The following is a 14,613-nucleotide window of genomic DNA, read 5'->3' as shown; positions in this document are numbered from 1 at the left end:
TGCTTGCCTGGCTGCGAGGGGATCTGGGGTGAAGATGGACTGAGGATCTTAGAGGGACATGCTCTGCTCTGCTCTGCTGCTTCATTGTTGTTGTTTCTTTAATCTAAATTCATACTTGTGGAGAATGAAAGTGCCCCATTTTGCTGCTGGTGGATGGAGATCATAACCAAGATGATACTCCTTTCTTCATGGGGATCTTGGGAGATTTGTGACCCCTGACTCCCTTTGCAGTGCAAGGCAGTTGGAAATCCAGCTTAGCCAGCTACCTAGCACTTCCTCTTGCACAAGAAGACTCCCTAGGTAGCGTAAAGCCAGTATAGCCGCATGACATGCCCTCAGCTCCCAGAGCATGCGGCACGCTTGGAGAAAAAAGGGCCTCGTCAGAGTGCCACTGCATTCCGGCTATTCGCAGCTGCCAGAATTGTCCCTTTGGGCCATTGGCAGCTGAGCATAAGTCAAAGAAGCCCGAAGGCAGGGACCCAAGTAGTCCCCAGAATACCCTAGAATCTGGGGTCTACAAAGGTGGCATTCAGCTTCAAAGAGAGACACAGAAAAGCCCCGGTCTGGGCACTTCGATATCCTCCGATTGTGAGTTCTCCCAGGACAACCCTGTGGGCTCTACAAAGCTGTGAAAGGTCCTCGGGGAGGACAAGGACTCCTGCTGGGGAAATGGAGCGTTAACGCTGTGTCTGGGACTCTGACCCAGGGGACTATCACTCCAGCTGGTACTCCTGCTGTGGGGGGACGGGGGTTACCAAACATCCTACAACTATAACCTTGCTGGGATGTTTTTTCTGGTGTAGCTGGTCTGACTTTAGAGCCTTAACTCCACCCGCTGAGCTCAGGTTTTTGTCCACTGCCATTAGACTCCTCTAAACGTTGTTGTCGGTCACAGAGCAGGGCACGGCAGGGCCATTCCTCGTATCGAAAATATGCCGAACTTAATCCTTTCCTTGGGCTTTAACCTTTTCCTGAGGCATTCCATCCCTTTGTGTTTCACGGCGTAAACCTCAAATATTCAAGTTTCTTATTCACTGCCAAAAACGCTATTACAGCAGCTTTAGATTTCAAAGACAGTTTTATTCCTGTTTCAGAATGACCTTTGGATGAGTTTGTAGAGTTGGGAAAAAAATAGATCCTTTTCCTTTACATGCTCTGGTATTCAAAGCTCCTGAAACGGAGCCTGCAATGGGTAACAGCATTTCTAAGAATAAATATAGACCTTTCCAGGGTCTGCATTTCTGTGAGCCTTTGCCTTCCCGTAACAGTGAGAAATCACTGGTTCAGAGCAACGACACCAGGCATTTTAGAAGCTTTATTATTATTTATAAAGAGTGAGAGCGGAGATGGAAGTCTGGCTTGCTCGGATGCTGGAGTGGGACTCGACAGATTGGGGTTCAATTCCTGGCTGTGCCACTCACCTACCGGGTGACCTTAGGGTTTCACGTCTCTGCCTCTTCTTTGTCTGTTCAGTTGGTAAATTCTTTGGGGCAGAAACCGTTTCTTACTGTGCATTTGTGCAGCACCTGATCTCTTTTGAGACCTCTCAGTAGCTCTGTAATACTTATAAGAAGACCTATCTATCAAGATTTGTGCTAGTGCCCATCACCATGACACTAGAGTGCCTTCCAGGCTAATTACATTAGCATAGCAAAGTCCACAGTGGACTTCATGGAGTCATACAGTGGCTGGAGCATGCTAGGCCCTCGACAGATATAGACTAAATCAGGTGCCTGCTCCAGATACAATGAAAGGGTCTTCTTCCATGATCCCACACTAGTGAGCTTACCTGTTACTAGGGTTTTCAGTGGGGATACAACCAGTAGTAAGCCCTGGTTCATTAAGGGTAGTCAATTGCTTGACTACACTCTTGCTCTGAGAATTATAAGACTGAGAATTAATGGAGATATCCCATCTCCTAGAACTGGAAGGGACCTTGAAAGGTCATCACGTCCAGCCCCCTGCCTTCACTAGCAGGACCAAGTACTGATTTTGCCCCAGATCCCCAAGTGGCCCCCTCAAGGATTGAACTCACAACCCTGGGTTTAGCAGGCCAATACTCAAACCACTGAGCTATCCCTCCCCCCTCTGATATTAAAAGTATTCAGGAGACCAAACAGCCAAGCTGAGTCAGTTTATGAGGCAAAGACAAAGCAGCGGACGAAAGGAGATGTATGTACCACCCTTTTGGGAAGCAATCTCACTGCCTTCACCTTACACAGTAGGTCTGCTTTGAAAATATGCATCTAAGACTACTTACGTTTCTAGCCCAGTTGTTTACAAGTTAGAGAGTATCAGGCAGCAGGGTGTTGGGCAAAGCCACGGTTCAGGCACCCTAACGAGCACAGCTGGCCTGTAGTAGGCTGCCTAATTGGCTACGCCACCGGCTTGATTGGCAGAGTGAGCAGACCGGCTCTTAAACAGACTGGCTCTTAAGTGGCTGCTCAAAGTGTTTGGCTGTGGCTGTGATAGTGTCTGTGCTTGCTGCAGCGTAGCTCCTACCTTGCCTCATTCCAGGTAACCCGGTTCTGACCCTCGGCTCTGATTCCTGACTCCAGCTCTGACCCTTGGCTCTGGCATCTGGCCTCTGCTTCTGGCCCTGGGCTTTGATTGATGCCTGCTCTGACCACTAGGCATGACCTCACTGACCGCGAGGAGTCTATAAGTCACCCAAGGGTCAACCCCTCCACTATGTACCAGTTTCTCTTGTTTCCTGTCCTGTGCCTTCCTTATCTTTGCTTTGGACATCACATTCCAGGTGCCAGTGGGCCATGTAAGCACCCCCTAACTGTCATCCATCTTGTTCCTGACAGAGTTTTGTAATTGCCTGTGCCAAGAGCCAGGTTTAACTGTTGCAAAGTGTTACGGGATGGCATGAGTGAACAGCATTCTGGGAAAAGCATAACACAATTCATAGTTATGGAACGTAGCATAACTACACAGCGTTCACATATGATCTAAAATAATACACAGCAATGTGGTGTGTAATGTGTAACATTCATCACATATGTATTGGCGAATACACTCCACTCATCTGAAGAAGTGAGGTTCTTACCCACGAAAGCTTATGCTCCCAATACTTCTGTTAGTCTTAAAGGTGCCACAGGACCCTCTGTTACTCCACTCAGTGTAATTGCTCCGGGGATCACTGCAGGTGGGATACAAACACAGCTGCTGATGATAATTTCATGTATTATTTGCACGGTGGTAGTGCCCCAGGGCTCCAATTATGGAGCAAGGCCCCATCGTGCCAGACAGCCCATGCCCCAAAGAGCTTGTAGTCTTAGTAACTTTACTGTTCTGATGTTGTAGGTTCCATTTCAGCTTCATCACAGGAGCTTTTAGTACCAGAGTATGTAAGGGTATGTCTACACTGCACACGAAGCCCAGGTTCTGACTCAGGTTTGAGCCCAAGCCCTCTTTCCATCCACACACAAAGCAGTCTGACTCGGCCAGCAAGCATTCAGGACCCAGATCCTAGGACCCTGCCGGGGCGTAGGATCAGTGTTCAAGTCCCGCTGTGACTCAGTCCAAGCCCTGTCATGGACACTGGCCAAGCCACAGACCCAAGTCAGAAGGTCTGCATAGGGCAATGTGGACGTGTTAGCACAGTTGTGAGACCTGGGTCCAGCAATTGTAAACCCGGGTTCACAATGCAGTGTGGTTGCTAAGCACGGGTTTGGAAATACCGAGTCCACAGGCTTGGAGGCCACTGACCTGGGCTTAGTGTGCAGTGGAGACAGACTCTTAGGCCTGGTCTACAACTGGGGCGGGGGGGGATCGACCTAAGATACGTCGACTTCAACTATGCTATTCTCGTAGCTGAAGTTGACGTATCTTAGGTCGACTTACCTCGCATCCTCACGGCGCGGGGTCCACTGCCGCCCTCCCCCGTCGACTCCGCTTCCGCTTCTCGCCGCGGTGGAGTACAGGAGTTGACGGCAGAGTGATTGGGGATCGATTTATCACGTCTACACTAGACGTGATAAATCGATCCCCGATAGATCGATCATTATCCATTGATCCGGCGGGTAGTGTAGACGTACCCTTAGTGTTTGCAGGATCATGCCTGAAAAGAAATCTAACGTTATTTTGGGGCATGATTCATAACATATGGTTGAGACCCTGAAAATTGTTTGTCCAAGCAGAACAACCTGGATCTATTCACAAGCAGAAAGAAGTGCTAAATTCACCAAACCGAACAATTCAACCAGCTGGAATCATAACTCTTAGCGCTTGCCCGGTGCTCCAGCTTCTGCCTGTAGATCTCAAAGCTCTCCACAAATATGAATCCACTATACTGAGTGTATGAACATAGTACACACAGCTATATTGTGCATACAGACACATCCTGTACACACAGTGTATGTGCATACCATATTGCAAAATATGCACACATACACAGTGATACTGCACAAACCTATACACTACATGGCCAGATATTCTGGGGTAGTATCTGCTGCTCCCATTGACTTTAAAAAGATCGGCTAGGTGCTGAGCCCTTTTGAAAATCCGGCCACTTACTTAGGTACTTAAATATAGACTTAGGATCCTAACTGTAGGCATCCATTTTTTAAAAAATTGGCCTACCCGTGCATGCCCATATATCCTGCACACGCACAAGACCTGATTTTTCTACTGCCAGGCACAGGCACTTACAGCAGTGGGGGTAAAACGGGACCAAATCGGAATGGGCGCATTTTACACTCGTAGTGGTGTAGATAAGGAGCGACTCCTTTGTGTGGTGGAACACCAGTGTAGAACTGGGGTGAGAGCAGAATCAGGCTTTGAATGACCGTCCATAAAAGTCTGCACTGCTCTATATGCAGTGTTCATCTATGTTCAATACACACACTTGCCCACACACCATCCCACAGCTGCCTGGCTCCCTCCTAAAGACAGTTATAAAACTATCCCACTTACTCCTCTTTCTCTCCCCCCCACCCCCTAAAATGGCCTGTTACCAAAATGAGCCGGGGATGCTAGAAAAAGGCGCTGACGTCAATGTAAAAGTAAACCAAAGAGGTCTGGTTCCTGTATTACTCTGCAGGGCTCGGCGCTGGGGAGTAACTGCACTGTCATTCGATTCAAGGATCTGGGAGCAGACTTCAAGACCCGCAGCTGATCTTTCTCATTCAAACTGTGTAAGTACTGTGCTCTCCTCTGCACTGACCTCCCTGAGCAGACAGTCGGGCTGATGTTCCCTCAGGGAGTTTTATCAATTGCAGTTTAGAAATGAAGCGTGTTAGGTCCTGGCGGTTGGTTTATACACGTGTTGGAGGGCATTTAATTCATTTGAAAATCCTTACCAACAAGTCTAGTGTGTCCTGAGCTGGTTTGTTCAATGTACGGGAGAGGCAGCAGAACACAAGTAGAAATGGTCCTTAAATTACAGTAAGTCTCAGTCATTGATGGCTTTCTAGACATCAGAGTCATTCTGGAGTTTAATAGTCAAGTATCTGGTTCAAAAATGCGAATGTCATTCTTCAGTTTAGCACGGGAAAAATCCAGTGTTTTCCATGTTGTTCAATTATATCAGAACTGATTTGTATATAGAAATAAACACGTTATTTATATCTGTCTGCTATATGTGCGTGTGTGTCGATACTTACACACACACAAGCACAGGTGTATCTACAAGCATACTGTGGATAGATGTCTGTTAGCATTTGGTGTAATATGTATAGCTTTACTTGATAGAAGATACCTGTAGATCGTACATGTGTGTATGTATAAATCCAGAACTAGGAGTAATGAGTTTAAATTAAGATAATGAAAACTGAGTCTGAAATCTATTAGGATGAACTTCCTAATGATGTCAAGTATCAGAGGGGTAGCCGTGTTAGTCTGAATCTGTAAAAAGCAACAGAGGGTCCTGTGGCACCTTTGAGACTAACAGACGTATTGGGAGCATAAGCTTTCGTGGGTGAGAACCTCACTTCTTGCATCTGAAGAAGTGAGGTTCTTACCCACGAAAGCTTATGCTCCCAATACGTCTGTTAGTCTCAAAGGTGCCACAGGACCCTCTGTTGCTTCCTAATGATGGAAGCAGTTAGGATGTGGGAAAGTCTCCCCAGTATAGAAGCCCCATCGCCTGAGACATTCAGAAGCGGACTGGTGAAAGCACTGGGAAATGTGCTATCGGGACCAATCCTGAGCTAGTTGTGGGATGGGTTGAATGGCCTCACAGGTCTCTGCAATGTCTATGATTTGGCTTTTCTGTATCATTACACACCCATTGCGTGCACAGTATAGTTAGTTTTCAGAGTAGCAGCCGTGTTAGTCTGTATCTGCAAAAAGAAGAACAGGAGTACTTGTGGCACCTTAGAGACTAACAAATTTATTAGAGCATAAGCTTTCGTGGACTACAGCCCACTTCTTCGGATGTATATACGAAGAAGTGGGCTGTAGTCCACGAAAGCTTATGCTCTAATAAATTTGTTAGTCTCTAAGGTGCCACAAGTACTCCTGTTCTTCTTTTTGAGTATAGTTAGTGGGCGTGTGTATTTAACTGAAAACTGAGTTATCTTTTGGCTCACGTCACACAATGGTGTTAGCAATGCAAGGCACCTTTTCTTTAAACATTTCCTAAAGGCAGACTCCCATTTCTTTCCTTAACTAAAATCTGGTATCTTCCTGGAGCTAGAGATGCATTCTTAAAGCAACAAAACCTACTGTATCAGAAAGTGAAGACAGGATGGCAGCATGTCTATGAAATGTTGTATCCCTAATTACAAACTAAAGGCAGAATCCCAGCTGAAAACCCAGGTGCAAACACCCCTGATTTCTGGATTTAGATCTAAACTTTGTGCCTTGGGCTCATCGCTAATAAACACATAGCTGTGCAGGACAAGACAGCAGCCATGCGCCAATCACGTCTGCAACCGGTCATGTGAAAAATCTGTCCCCTCCGACATTACCCTCTGAGCAATGGTGCTGACATGGGGGGGGGGGTCACACTGGGCATAAGTGAAGGGAAGAGCTGGCCATAGACTGGTAAACTTTTTAAATGAGAATGTTTTAAACTTCTTCTGACAGAAAATAAACCCCTCAGCCAATCCAGGAGAAAAACAACAGAGACAAATTCCCCCCAAGCCCCACGGCAATGCCTCAGGACAACATTAACACCCAATCCCTCAAGTGAGTCAATCCCGCTGACTCCACCAACTTTTGCTTCGGTCCATTTCTGCCACTTGACCTCCTCCATCTCAGTTGGAAAGCCAGGGGTAACACCTACAGACCCCCGTCGTCGCTGGGGGAATCGAACCTGGGATCTCTGGAGCTTAAAGTGCATGAGCCTCTACTACACGAGCTCAAAGCAATATGGCTGTTAGTTAAGGCTGTAGAGCAGACGCATTAATCTCTCGCTAAGTGGTCTCAGTGCCACTAGATGGGACAGAACACCACACCCAGGAGGTGTGTGGGTTACACAAGCACTCGCTTTGTATAAAATAACTCCTCCGTAAGCTCTTCGGACACATACTGAGCCATAGTCTACCTTGTACTCAGCAGAGTGTAATGGAGCCAAAAGCCCCCAGAAAGCCTCCAGTCACTGAGGGGGCAGGAGAAGGCAGAGGGATGAGACCCTCCGCATGCCCTCCTTGTGTCAAGGCTGATTTCCAAGCAAAACTCCACCTGGGAGTTGCAGTGGGTCAGACCAACAATAATACCCCCGATGTGATTGCAACACCCCAGACACATAAACAAGAGACAGGACGACAGCGCCGCTCCCCGCAGCACGCACTTCAGCACCGTTGTTCTCTCAAATCCCATTGCAGCCAATGGAGGGTGTGGGGACAGGTCTGGTACACTGATCAGCACAGCGGCTACATTCGACCTGAAGCTACATTTAACAGTCAGCAGCCATATCCCCTGTCCAGAGGGAGGAACAAGCATCGTGGCCCTAGTCTGCAGAAGTGAATAGTGATTCTAAGTCCCTCTGTGTTTAGGTGCCCAACTGAAAGGGGCCTGATGTTCAGATGGTGGACGCTCGGCACTTCCTGAAAATCTCAGAGGTGACTCATGTAGTGCACCCAAAATCCCTAGGCACTTTTGAAAATTTAGGCCAGCGATTCTGCATTGTCTTAGCTCTCTTACAAAACTCGAAAGGACACGTTGTTTATACATTGTTTACTCCATGGAGTATTATAAGGCATTGTTGTAAATGCCCAGGGGTTTAAAACTTTACTACACAATTCTCCATGTGGGTGAACATCCTGCGACATTTCAACAGACCTTTCTTACAAATGTCCATAGCTTCTCCAAAGGCCCCTTTGCAAATATTTTAAAGAACCCTCCCTCCCTCTTCTTCCTCCATAGACTTTAGTTTTCCTTGTGAGTTTTAGCTGCAGCTCTTTATCATTTCTAGCAGGGCCACTATGAATCAGCCAATGGTTTAGGGACTCCAGGCCACACAGCAAATCCTATTGATTCTCCTTGTAGGTAGGGGCGGGTCTTCTGATCTAGTTGGTCATAGAGAATGGAAGCAGAAGCTGGATGGGATCTGACAAGGTCCAGAAATGGAAGAGGTTGGGTTAAGGTCACAGGCCAAAGACAGATGTGGGAGAGGTGAGGCCAGAAGGGGAGAAGCCAAAAGAAGAGGAATCATAGGCCAGAAGGAGCTAGGTTTAGCTAGGCACTGACATCAACTGGGAATGATGTCACCAGACGGGGTGGTGCCACTTAGATACATGATATCTGTTCCATCTCCTATCTGTGCATCAATCCTGAGGAGACGTTTACTGTGGTCAGTATACACGAGGATACTGCCAAGAGCCATTCTTTTTTATTCGCTGTTTGTTTACTTAGATCTATAAAAGCCTCACTATCTGCCCTTCCATCAGTTAGAAATACGTGACACGAAGGGCTGCTCCTCCCACGTTGACAGATATCTGTTTACCAGCAAACATAATGGGGGTAATAAAATAAAGCCAGAGGATAAACCTCTGCCCGCCTTGTCCCCAAAAGACCGGTGACAAGGTGGGCTTGGCAGCATGTCCCAAAGGTTAAAATACCTGGGCTTTGGCAGTGTGTCCCAAAGCCAAATCCCACACATAGAGCATGCCCGACAGGGAGCTCCCCAGCCATTTGCGCACTGATGTTGCTAGCCTCTGCGATGGATGTGCTGAGAGGGACAGAGAAAGGGAGTTTAAGTGATACACTGAGTGAATGATCAACAAATGCTTTCGTTTGGTGCATGGTTTCAGATCTAAGTCACCATGAGGGAACGAAGCTTTGATCTGCCAGCTAATGTTGATGGGCATCGATCTTAAGTGTCAATGAATCATTCTAAGAACCGTGTGGGATGTTTGCTGAAAATCTCCATTTTATCCAGCAGCAAAATGGCAATTTGCTGCTGGATAAAACCGGTCTTAAAGTACGAGCCTGTTTCTCCTGTGTCGTCATTAGTCAGCCCGGCCCTGAGCTGACCATGAGCTCTGTGTGAGTGGATCTCTGCCCACTGTGGGATTCCCTAGCCCAAGCATGGAGCAGCTGGGTGGGTGTTGGTGTGAGTCAGGGAGCTGTTAATGGGGTACGAGGGCATTTATTCATTCACCTTTCATTCAGAAAGATCTCAAAGGGCATCCCAAAACTACACTCAAGGCACGACAGTGATGTACTAAAGGAGGTTACCTGCATACAGCAGGAGGCAAATTGTGGCCAAAGATACCAGAGCAAACAGTTTCTCATATGAAAAGTATGGCAGTTCTCAAATGGCCATGCACAGAAGACAGGATCTTGGTATTTAAAATGTTCTGTAAAAGAATCCCCCCACCCCACCTCACCCCACCTCCCAACACACACACACACACACACACACACACACACACACACACACACACACTTCAGTTTGGACTTTCATCTTTCTGGGATTCAGTCCTGCAGCTCTAGGAAACCTACAAACCCCAGCCCTGCTGCTCCGAGCACTATGGCTGTGCCATCCCCTACGTCAGGATTAAGAGACTCCTTTGCCTCTAGATCACCTATTTGAATCCAGCTAAGGGGTCTGGCTAGAAGCAGACGGCTGGGGTGGGGAGAGCTGCTAGTATCGCTCCCCAGGGCTGTACCTGTTCTGTTGATACACGGAGAGAACGTCAGTCTCCCGGAGATTTCAGCCTGGCACCTTCCCTGGTCATTCATACTGCATGAACCTGCCACGGAATGAGTATCTGAGATCAATCCAGGCTAGTGAGCTGTATTACACAGGCCCCAGGGCTCACTCATGCCTGTAAATCAAGTGTAGTGCGAGGGACGCGGTAGCTCAGCAAATGTGCTTTGAAAAATGAAACACCCTGTTTTGCAGGTGTCAGACTCAAGGATCTGGGCTCCTTTTACCAACTATAAAGACAAAGGTCTGGTCGCTGCATACATGTGACAGATACAGCACAGGGTTCGTGCTGGCTGTAGAAAGTGCCTTAGCTGTGGAGGACGCTGTCGCTGGTTTGGTTTATAATACAGCACTACTTGGCATCGGCCAAGTGTTTCCACGTTCAGATGAAAAGTGGTATTATCTGCATTTTACAGATGGGGAAACTGAGGCCCAGCGAGGCAAAATGACTTGCCCAAGGTCACGCAATGAGTCAATGGTAGGGCTGCAAAGGGTAGAGCTGCTTATGCTGCAATACATCTGTTAGTCTTAAAGGTGCCACAGGACCCTCTGTTGCTTTTTACAGATCCAGACTAACACGGCTACCCCTCTAATGGTAGAGCTGAAAACTAGAACCCATTCCAACTGACTCCTCCGTTCCTGTCCCTGAGCCACCAAACCCACTGCCTTCCGATCAATCAGTTACTACCTTAACACGCAGCTGGGCTGGGGAGGCGGGGGGAGGGGCAGATCATTTTAAAAGCATTGATTTATTAAAGGCACTTGAGACAGTTTAGTCACTAATCCTTGACCAAGAGAGCTTAACAGTAGATGATAATTTACAATAGAGGGACTGATATATACTTGGCTACGATGAGATGGCAAATTTTAAAACATTGTCGCCTGTCGTTTATTTGTCCTGGAAAAGGAAAGGAGACAAGAGGAAGCACAATCTATTTTAACAATCCTTGGGTGAGCTGAAAGATTTTTATAAAAGAGCAACCAAATTTGTGCAAATGAGAAACTTGTCAGCCTGAGGGCATCAGCCTAAGTTGCATTATAGTAAAAGGAGTGAACTGCAGCTGCAAAAACTGCGTAGGTCAAAGGGGAGCAATACATGCTGGGACCTGTCGTTTCTACAGGCTGTACCTCTGTCATACCGATTAAGGTGGACACACTCAACTTTGTAGGCACAAAATATTTGGGCCCCAGGCCAGACACAACTTGCTAAACCGAAAAGATTGATTTCTTTCTCTTTCCTGCTTATAATGTCTCAGATGTTACTGCTGTCGAAGGCAACATGTCACCGTAAAGAGAACGTGCCCAACAGCAGAAGCCATGCCAAGGGATAATTCAGTGCTACTTCCTTTCAGTTTCAGACAGAAATGTAAACCCAATTCATGATTAAGTCATATCGAGTTTGGACGCCTCAAATATATGCATGTATATGTGTATGATGGTTACGTGTGTGTGTGTACAGACAGAAAATAGGCATGTTAAAACCGCTGTATATTCAAACCAAGTGCACATTGCAAACTGGACCCCATTATGTCCATTTGGCCAACTAGGTTTTGTAACACATTTGTTGGTCTACTGGTTCCTGGGACCACTCAACCTCCAGTTAAAGCCAACAGCCACCAATAGAATCCAACAGAGGGAGGCCAGATGATTATTCTAATGAAGTGGACTAGCATTTCCATTAGGGAGATCCGTGTTCGAGGCTTAGTTGGACAAGATACAGGATCTGCTTTGGGTTGATGCAGGGCATGTGTCCTGAGCCCTGGCACAGCCCAAGACAAAGTAATGAAACATAATGTAACAAAGGGTCGTGATGAGATACGGCTGCAGAAGTGAATCAAGATTTTACAGCACAGGCAATTTGTACTTAAGTCCCAGCCAAGGAACTCGTCGTGTGTCTATAAAGGAGGCTTGATTGAGGGGCCTGAGTCTTCCAAGAAGATGAATTATGGATGACCTTATGATTTAGTTCTGGCCCTCCCCAAATATTGCCGTTAGTTGCCTGCTCTGCAGTGAGTTCAAGGCCTCCTTGGTAATCTGCAGTCAAGAGTTACTCTCTGCTGCTAAATCCCTGGGGGTGTGGAGGGGGGAATTCCCTTGGACTTTTGGTTAATCAGAGCTACCTCTGAGATAGCAGAATGCAGCAGGGTCACTCCATCCAGCCAATCCCTAGGAAACAGGAAAGATAAAGCTGGAATAATTAATAATCATTAATAATGTGTTATTCTAGCGAGCAAGCTTTCTGAAGAAGTAACAATTGAAGGTGCAATCGATTTCGGATGGCTGGGAAATTCATGGGGCAGTCACATTTAAGGCATACAAGGTACTGTCATCTTACAAATAAAAACCACCAATCTTATTATCAGGGCCCATAGATTTCTGCAGCACTGTTTTTTAGAGTTTAAGAAACTCTGTATATTTTGAATTTTTAACAGTTTTTTTTTTAATTCCATTTTCTAATGGAGCCCCCTTAAATCAGATCTCCTAATTCCCCCCCTCAAAAAAATCCCTTTTAAATATCAGTGTTTCTGTACCTCTGGTGTTTATAAGGGTTTTTTGAGCCGGGGGAAACTGAGGCACCAGCCCTGCAGTGAGCTAGGTGCAGAGATCCACTCACCCAGAGCTCACTGCAGGATCGGGGCCTGGCTGACTGAAGAACCAAGTTACTATAAAGTCAAACTATCCTGGAGAACTGCCAGTGCAAAGGAAACAAACCAGGCATTTAATGGAGAGGGAAAAAAGCAATTCTTTTACCAGCTTCTTTCATTTACTGCGATTTTACAAACCCCTTGTGGAGGCAGCAGCTGCAGAATTTGCAGAGAGAAGTATGATTTTTGAAGATGACGGGGCCCTGTATTTTATGGCCTTGGCTTATGTACTTTACAGGCTTTCACCCTAGTATTTATTATTATCCATTCCAATCATGCCTAAAGGCTCCAACTGAGAGCAGAACCCATTGTCCGGTACCCACCCCCAGGGAGAGACAGTCCCTGCCCTGAAGACCTGACAGTCTAAATTGACAAGACAAAGGAGTTGCTGGAAAAGGAAGCATTAGCATCCGTGTTGTACAGATGAGGCACTGAGGCGCTATGTGAATGACACAAGGCCTCAAAGGCATTTTGGGGTAAAGCCAGCAACTGAAGCCCCCTCTTCTGAATGTTAAGTCGGTGCTTTAACCGTAAGGACCTGGTTTCACTGGGGCTACTCACACTCGTAAGTGCTTTGCTGACTCAGGCACTAAGGCGGTTCTCCTGCAACTGACTGTAGAGTCACACACACAAGTTGCAGGATCAGGGCCTAGGGATGTATCTGATTACCTCACGGGTATTTGTGAAGTTATATTGACAACACCCTTCGAGACAGGGCATGTCCACCGCGTGACCCAGTTCTAGGGCAGGTGCAATCAAATTCTGCATGGGTAATCTGAAAGTGCGGTAGCTCTTTTTTTCTCGTTTTTCTTTCTGTCCATCAAAACACAGAGATAGGTGAATGCATCCTGCTGAAATCTAAGCCATGCTCAAAGCTACTGGAGCCAGTCCAGCACTGCTAGTTTAATGCTGCCTACCACGTTTAAACACAGATGGGCTCAGTCCAAACCTCTGGATCCAAACCACCCTGTTTTTATGGGGCTGTGTCTGAAATTGAAACCCTGATCCTGACCAAATTCTGGAGTTCAAGGCCAGCTGTGCCATCAGCCCCATCCTTTGAACATCTTTGAGGCAGGCAGGACACTTGTCCCTGGAACAAGGGCAGGAGTTCAGGGCTGGCCCTTCTGTGACTGGTACAGGTCCCCAGTGACAAAGGAGGTCACTTCAGCTCAGTTGCACCCTTCTCTCCTGTGGGTGCCCAGGGGATGTTTGGGAGGCGAAAGGAGCAAAGGGGTTTAGGAAGGCTGGGCTTCCCGTCACAGGTCTCAGCAGAATCCCAGGCTGTTTTACTGGTTAAACATTAAGGTATGTTCTTGCTGTTCACTGGAGGGAAGGGCCTTGCCACTGAGACAGTGTTTTCCCGCGGAGTCATTTCAGCAGTCTCCAGTGTCTTCAATTCATCTGCCACAATTCACCAGGTTTCCCCACTCTCGTCATAAAGCCGCCCTCCTCTCTCCCCGCAGACCCTGTGCACGCACAGCTCCTGCCACTGCACCTTCACACTGACTCCAGTTGAGCGAATTACCCCACCGGGCGCTGACCTGCCAAGGAGCTGGGACCTGGGCAGGAGCAGCTTTAAGGGGGCTCAGTGCTGAATTCACACGTGATCGCCTCCCCCCCCCCACATCCTCCTGCTCAAAATGCAAATGTCCCCCTGCGTCTCCCTGACAAACAAGCCCAGCAGGAAATCCTTTGCTGGGAATTAAAGAAAGATCCACGTGACACTGCAAAACTGGACGTAGCATTCTTGGCAGTTAGCTTCTTAAGCTTAAAAAAAGAAACAGCTGCTAGTGAGAGCAATGGCGCAGTGATATAACATGGAGCGGTGCCAGAGGAGGGACCTGAGTTCAGACCTGGACC

At 47.2% G+C, this 14,613-nt stretch overlaps 1 protein-coding gene across 1 annotated transcript in view; it reads left to right on the top strand.

Annotated features, from left to right (window-relative positions):
• Positions 1 to 4,937: 4,937 nt before the first annotated feature.
• Positions 4,938 to 14,613, top strand: part of GPR20 (G protein-coupled receptor 20) — a 35,444-nt gene continuing 25,768 nt past the window's right edge. The window contains exon 1 of the mRNA XM_005291057.4: positions 4,938 to 5,144. Coding sequence (XP_005291114.2) covers positions 4,953 to 5,144 — 192 coding nt within the window. The 5' untranslated portion in view covers positions 4,938 to 4,952. The remainder of the gene's footprint in view (positions 5,145 to 14,613) is intronic.

The sequence above is a fragment of the Chrysemys picta genome, chromosome 2, assembly GCF_011386835.1.
Source record: "Chrysemys picta bellii isolate R12L10 chromosome 2, ASM1138683v2, whole genome shotgun sequence".
Lineage (NCBI taxonomy): Eukaryota > Metazoa > Chordata > Testudines > Emydidae > Chrysemys > Chrysemys picta.
This window is presented reverse-complemented; position numbering and strand designations above follow the sequence as displayed.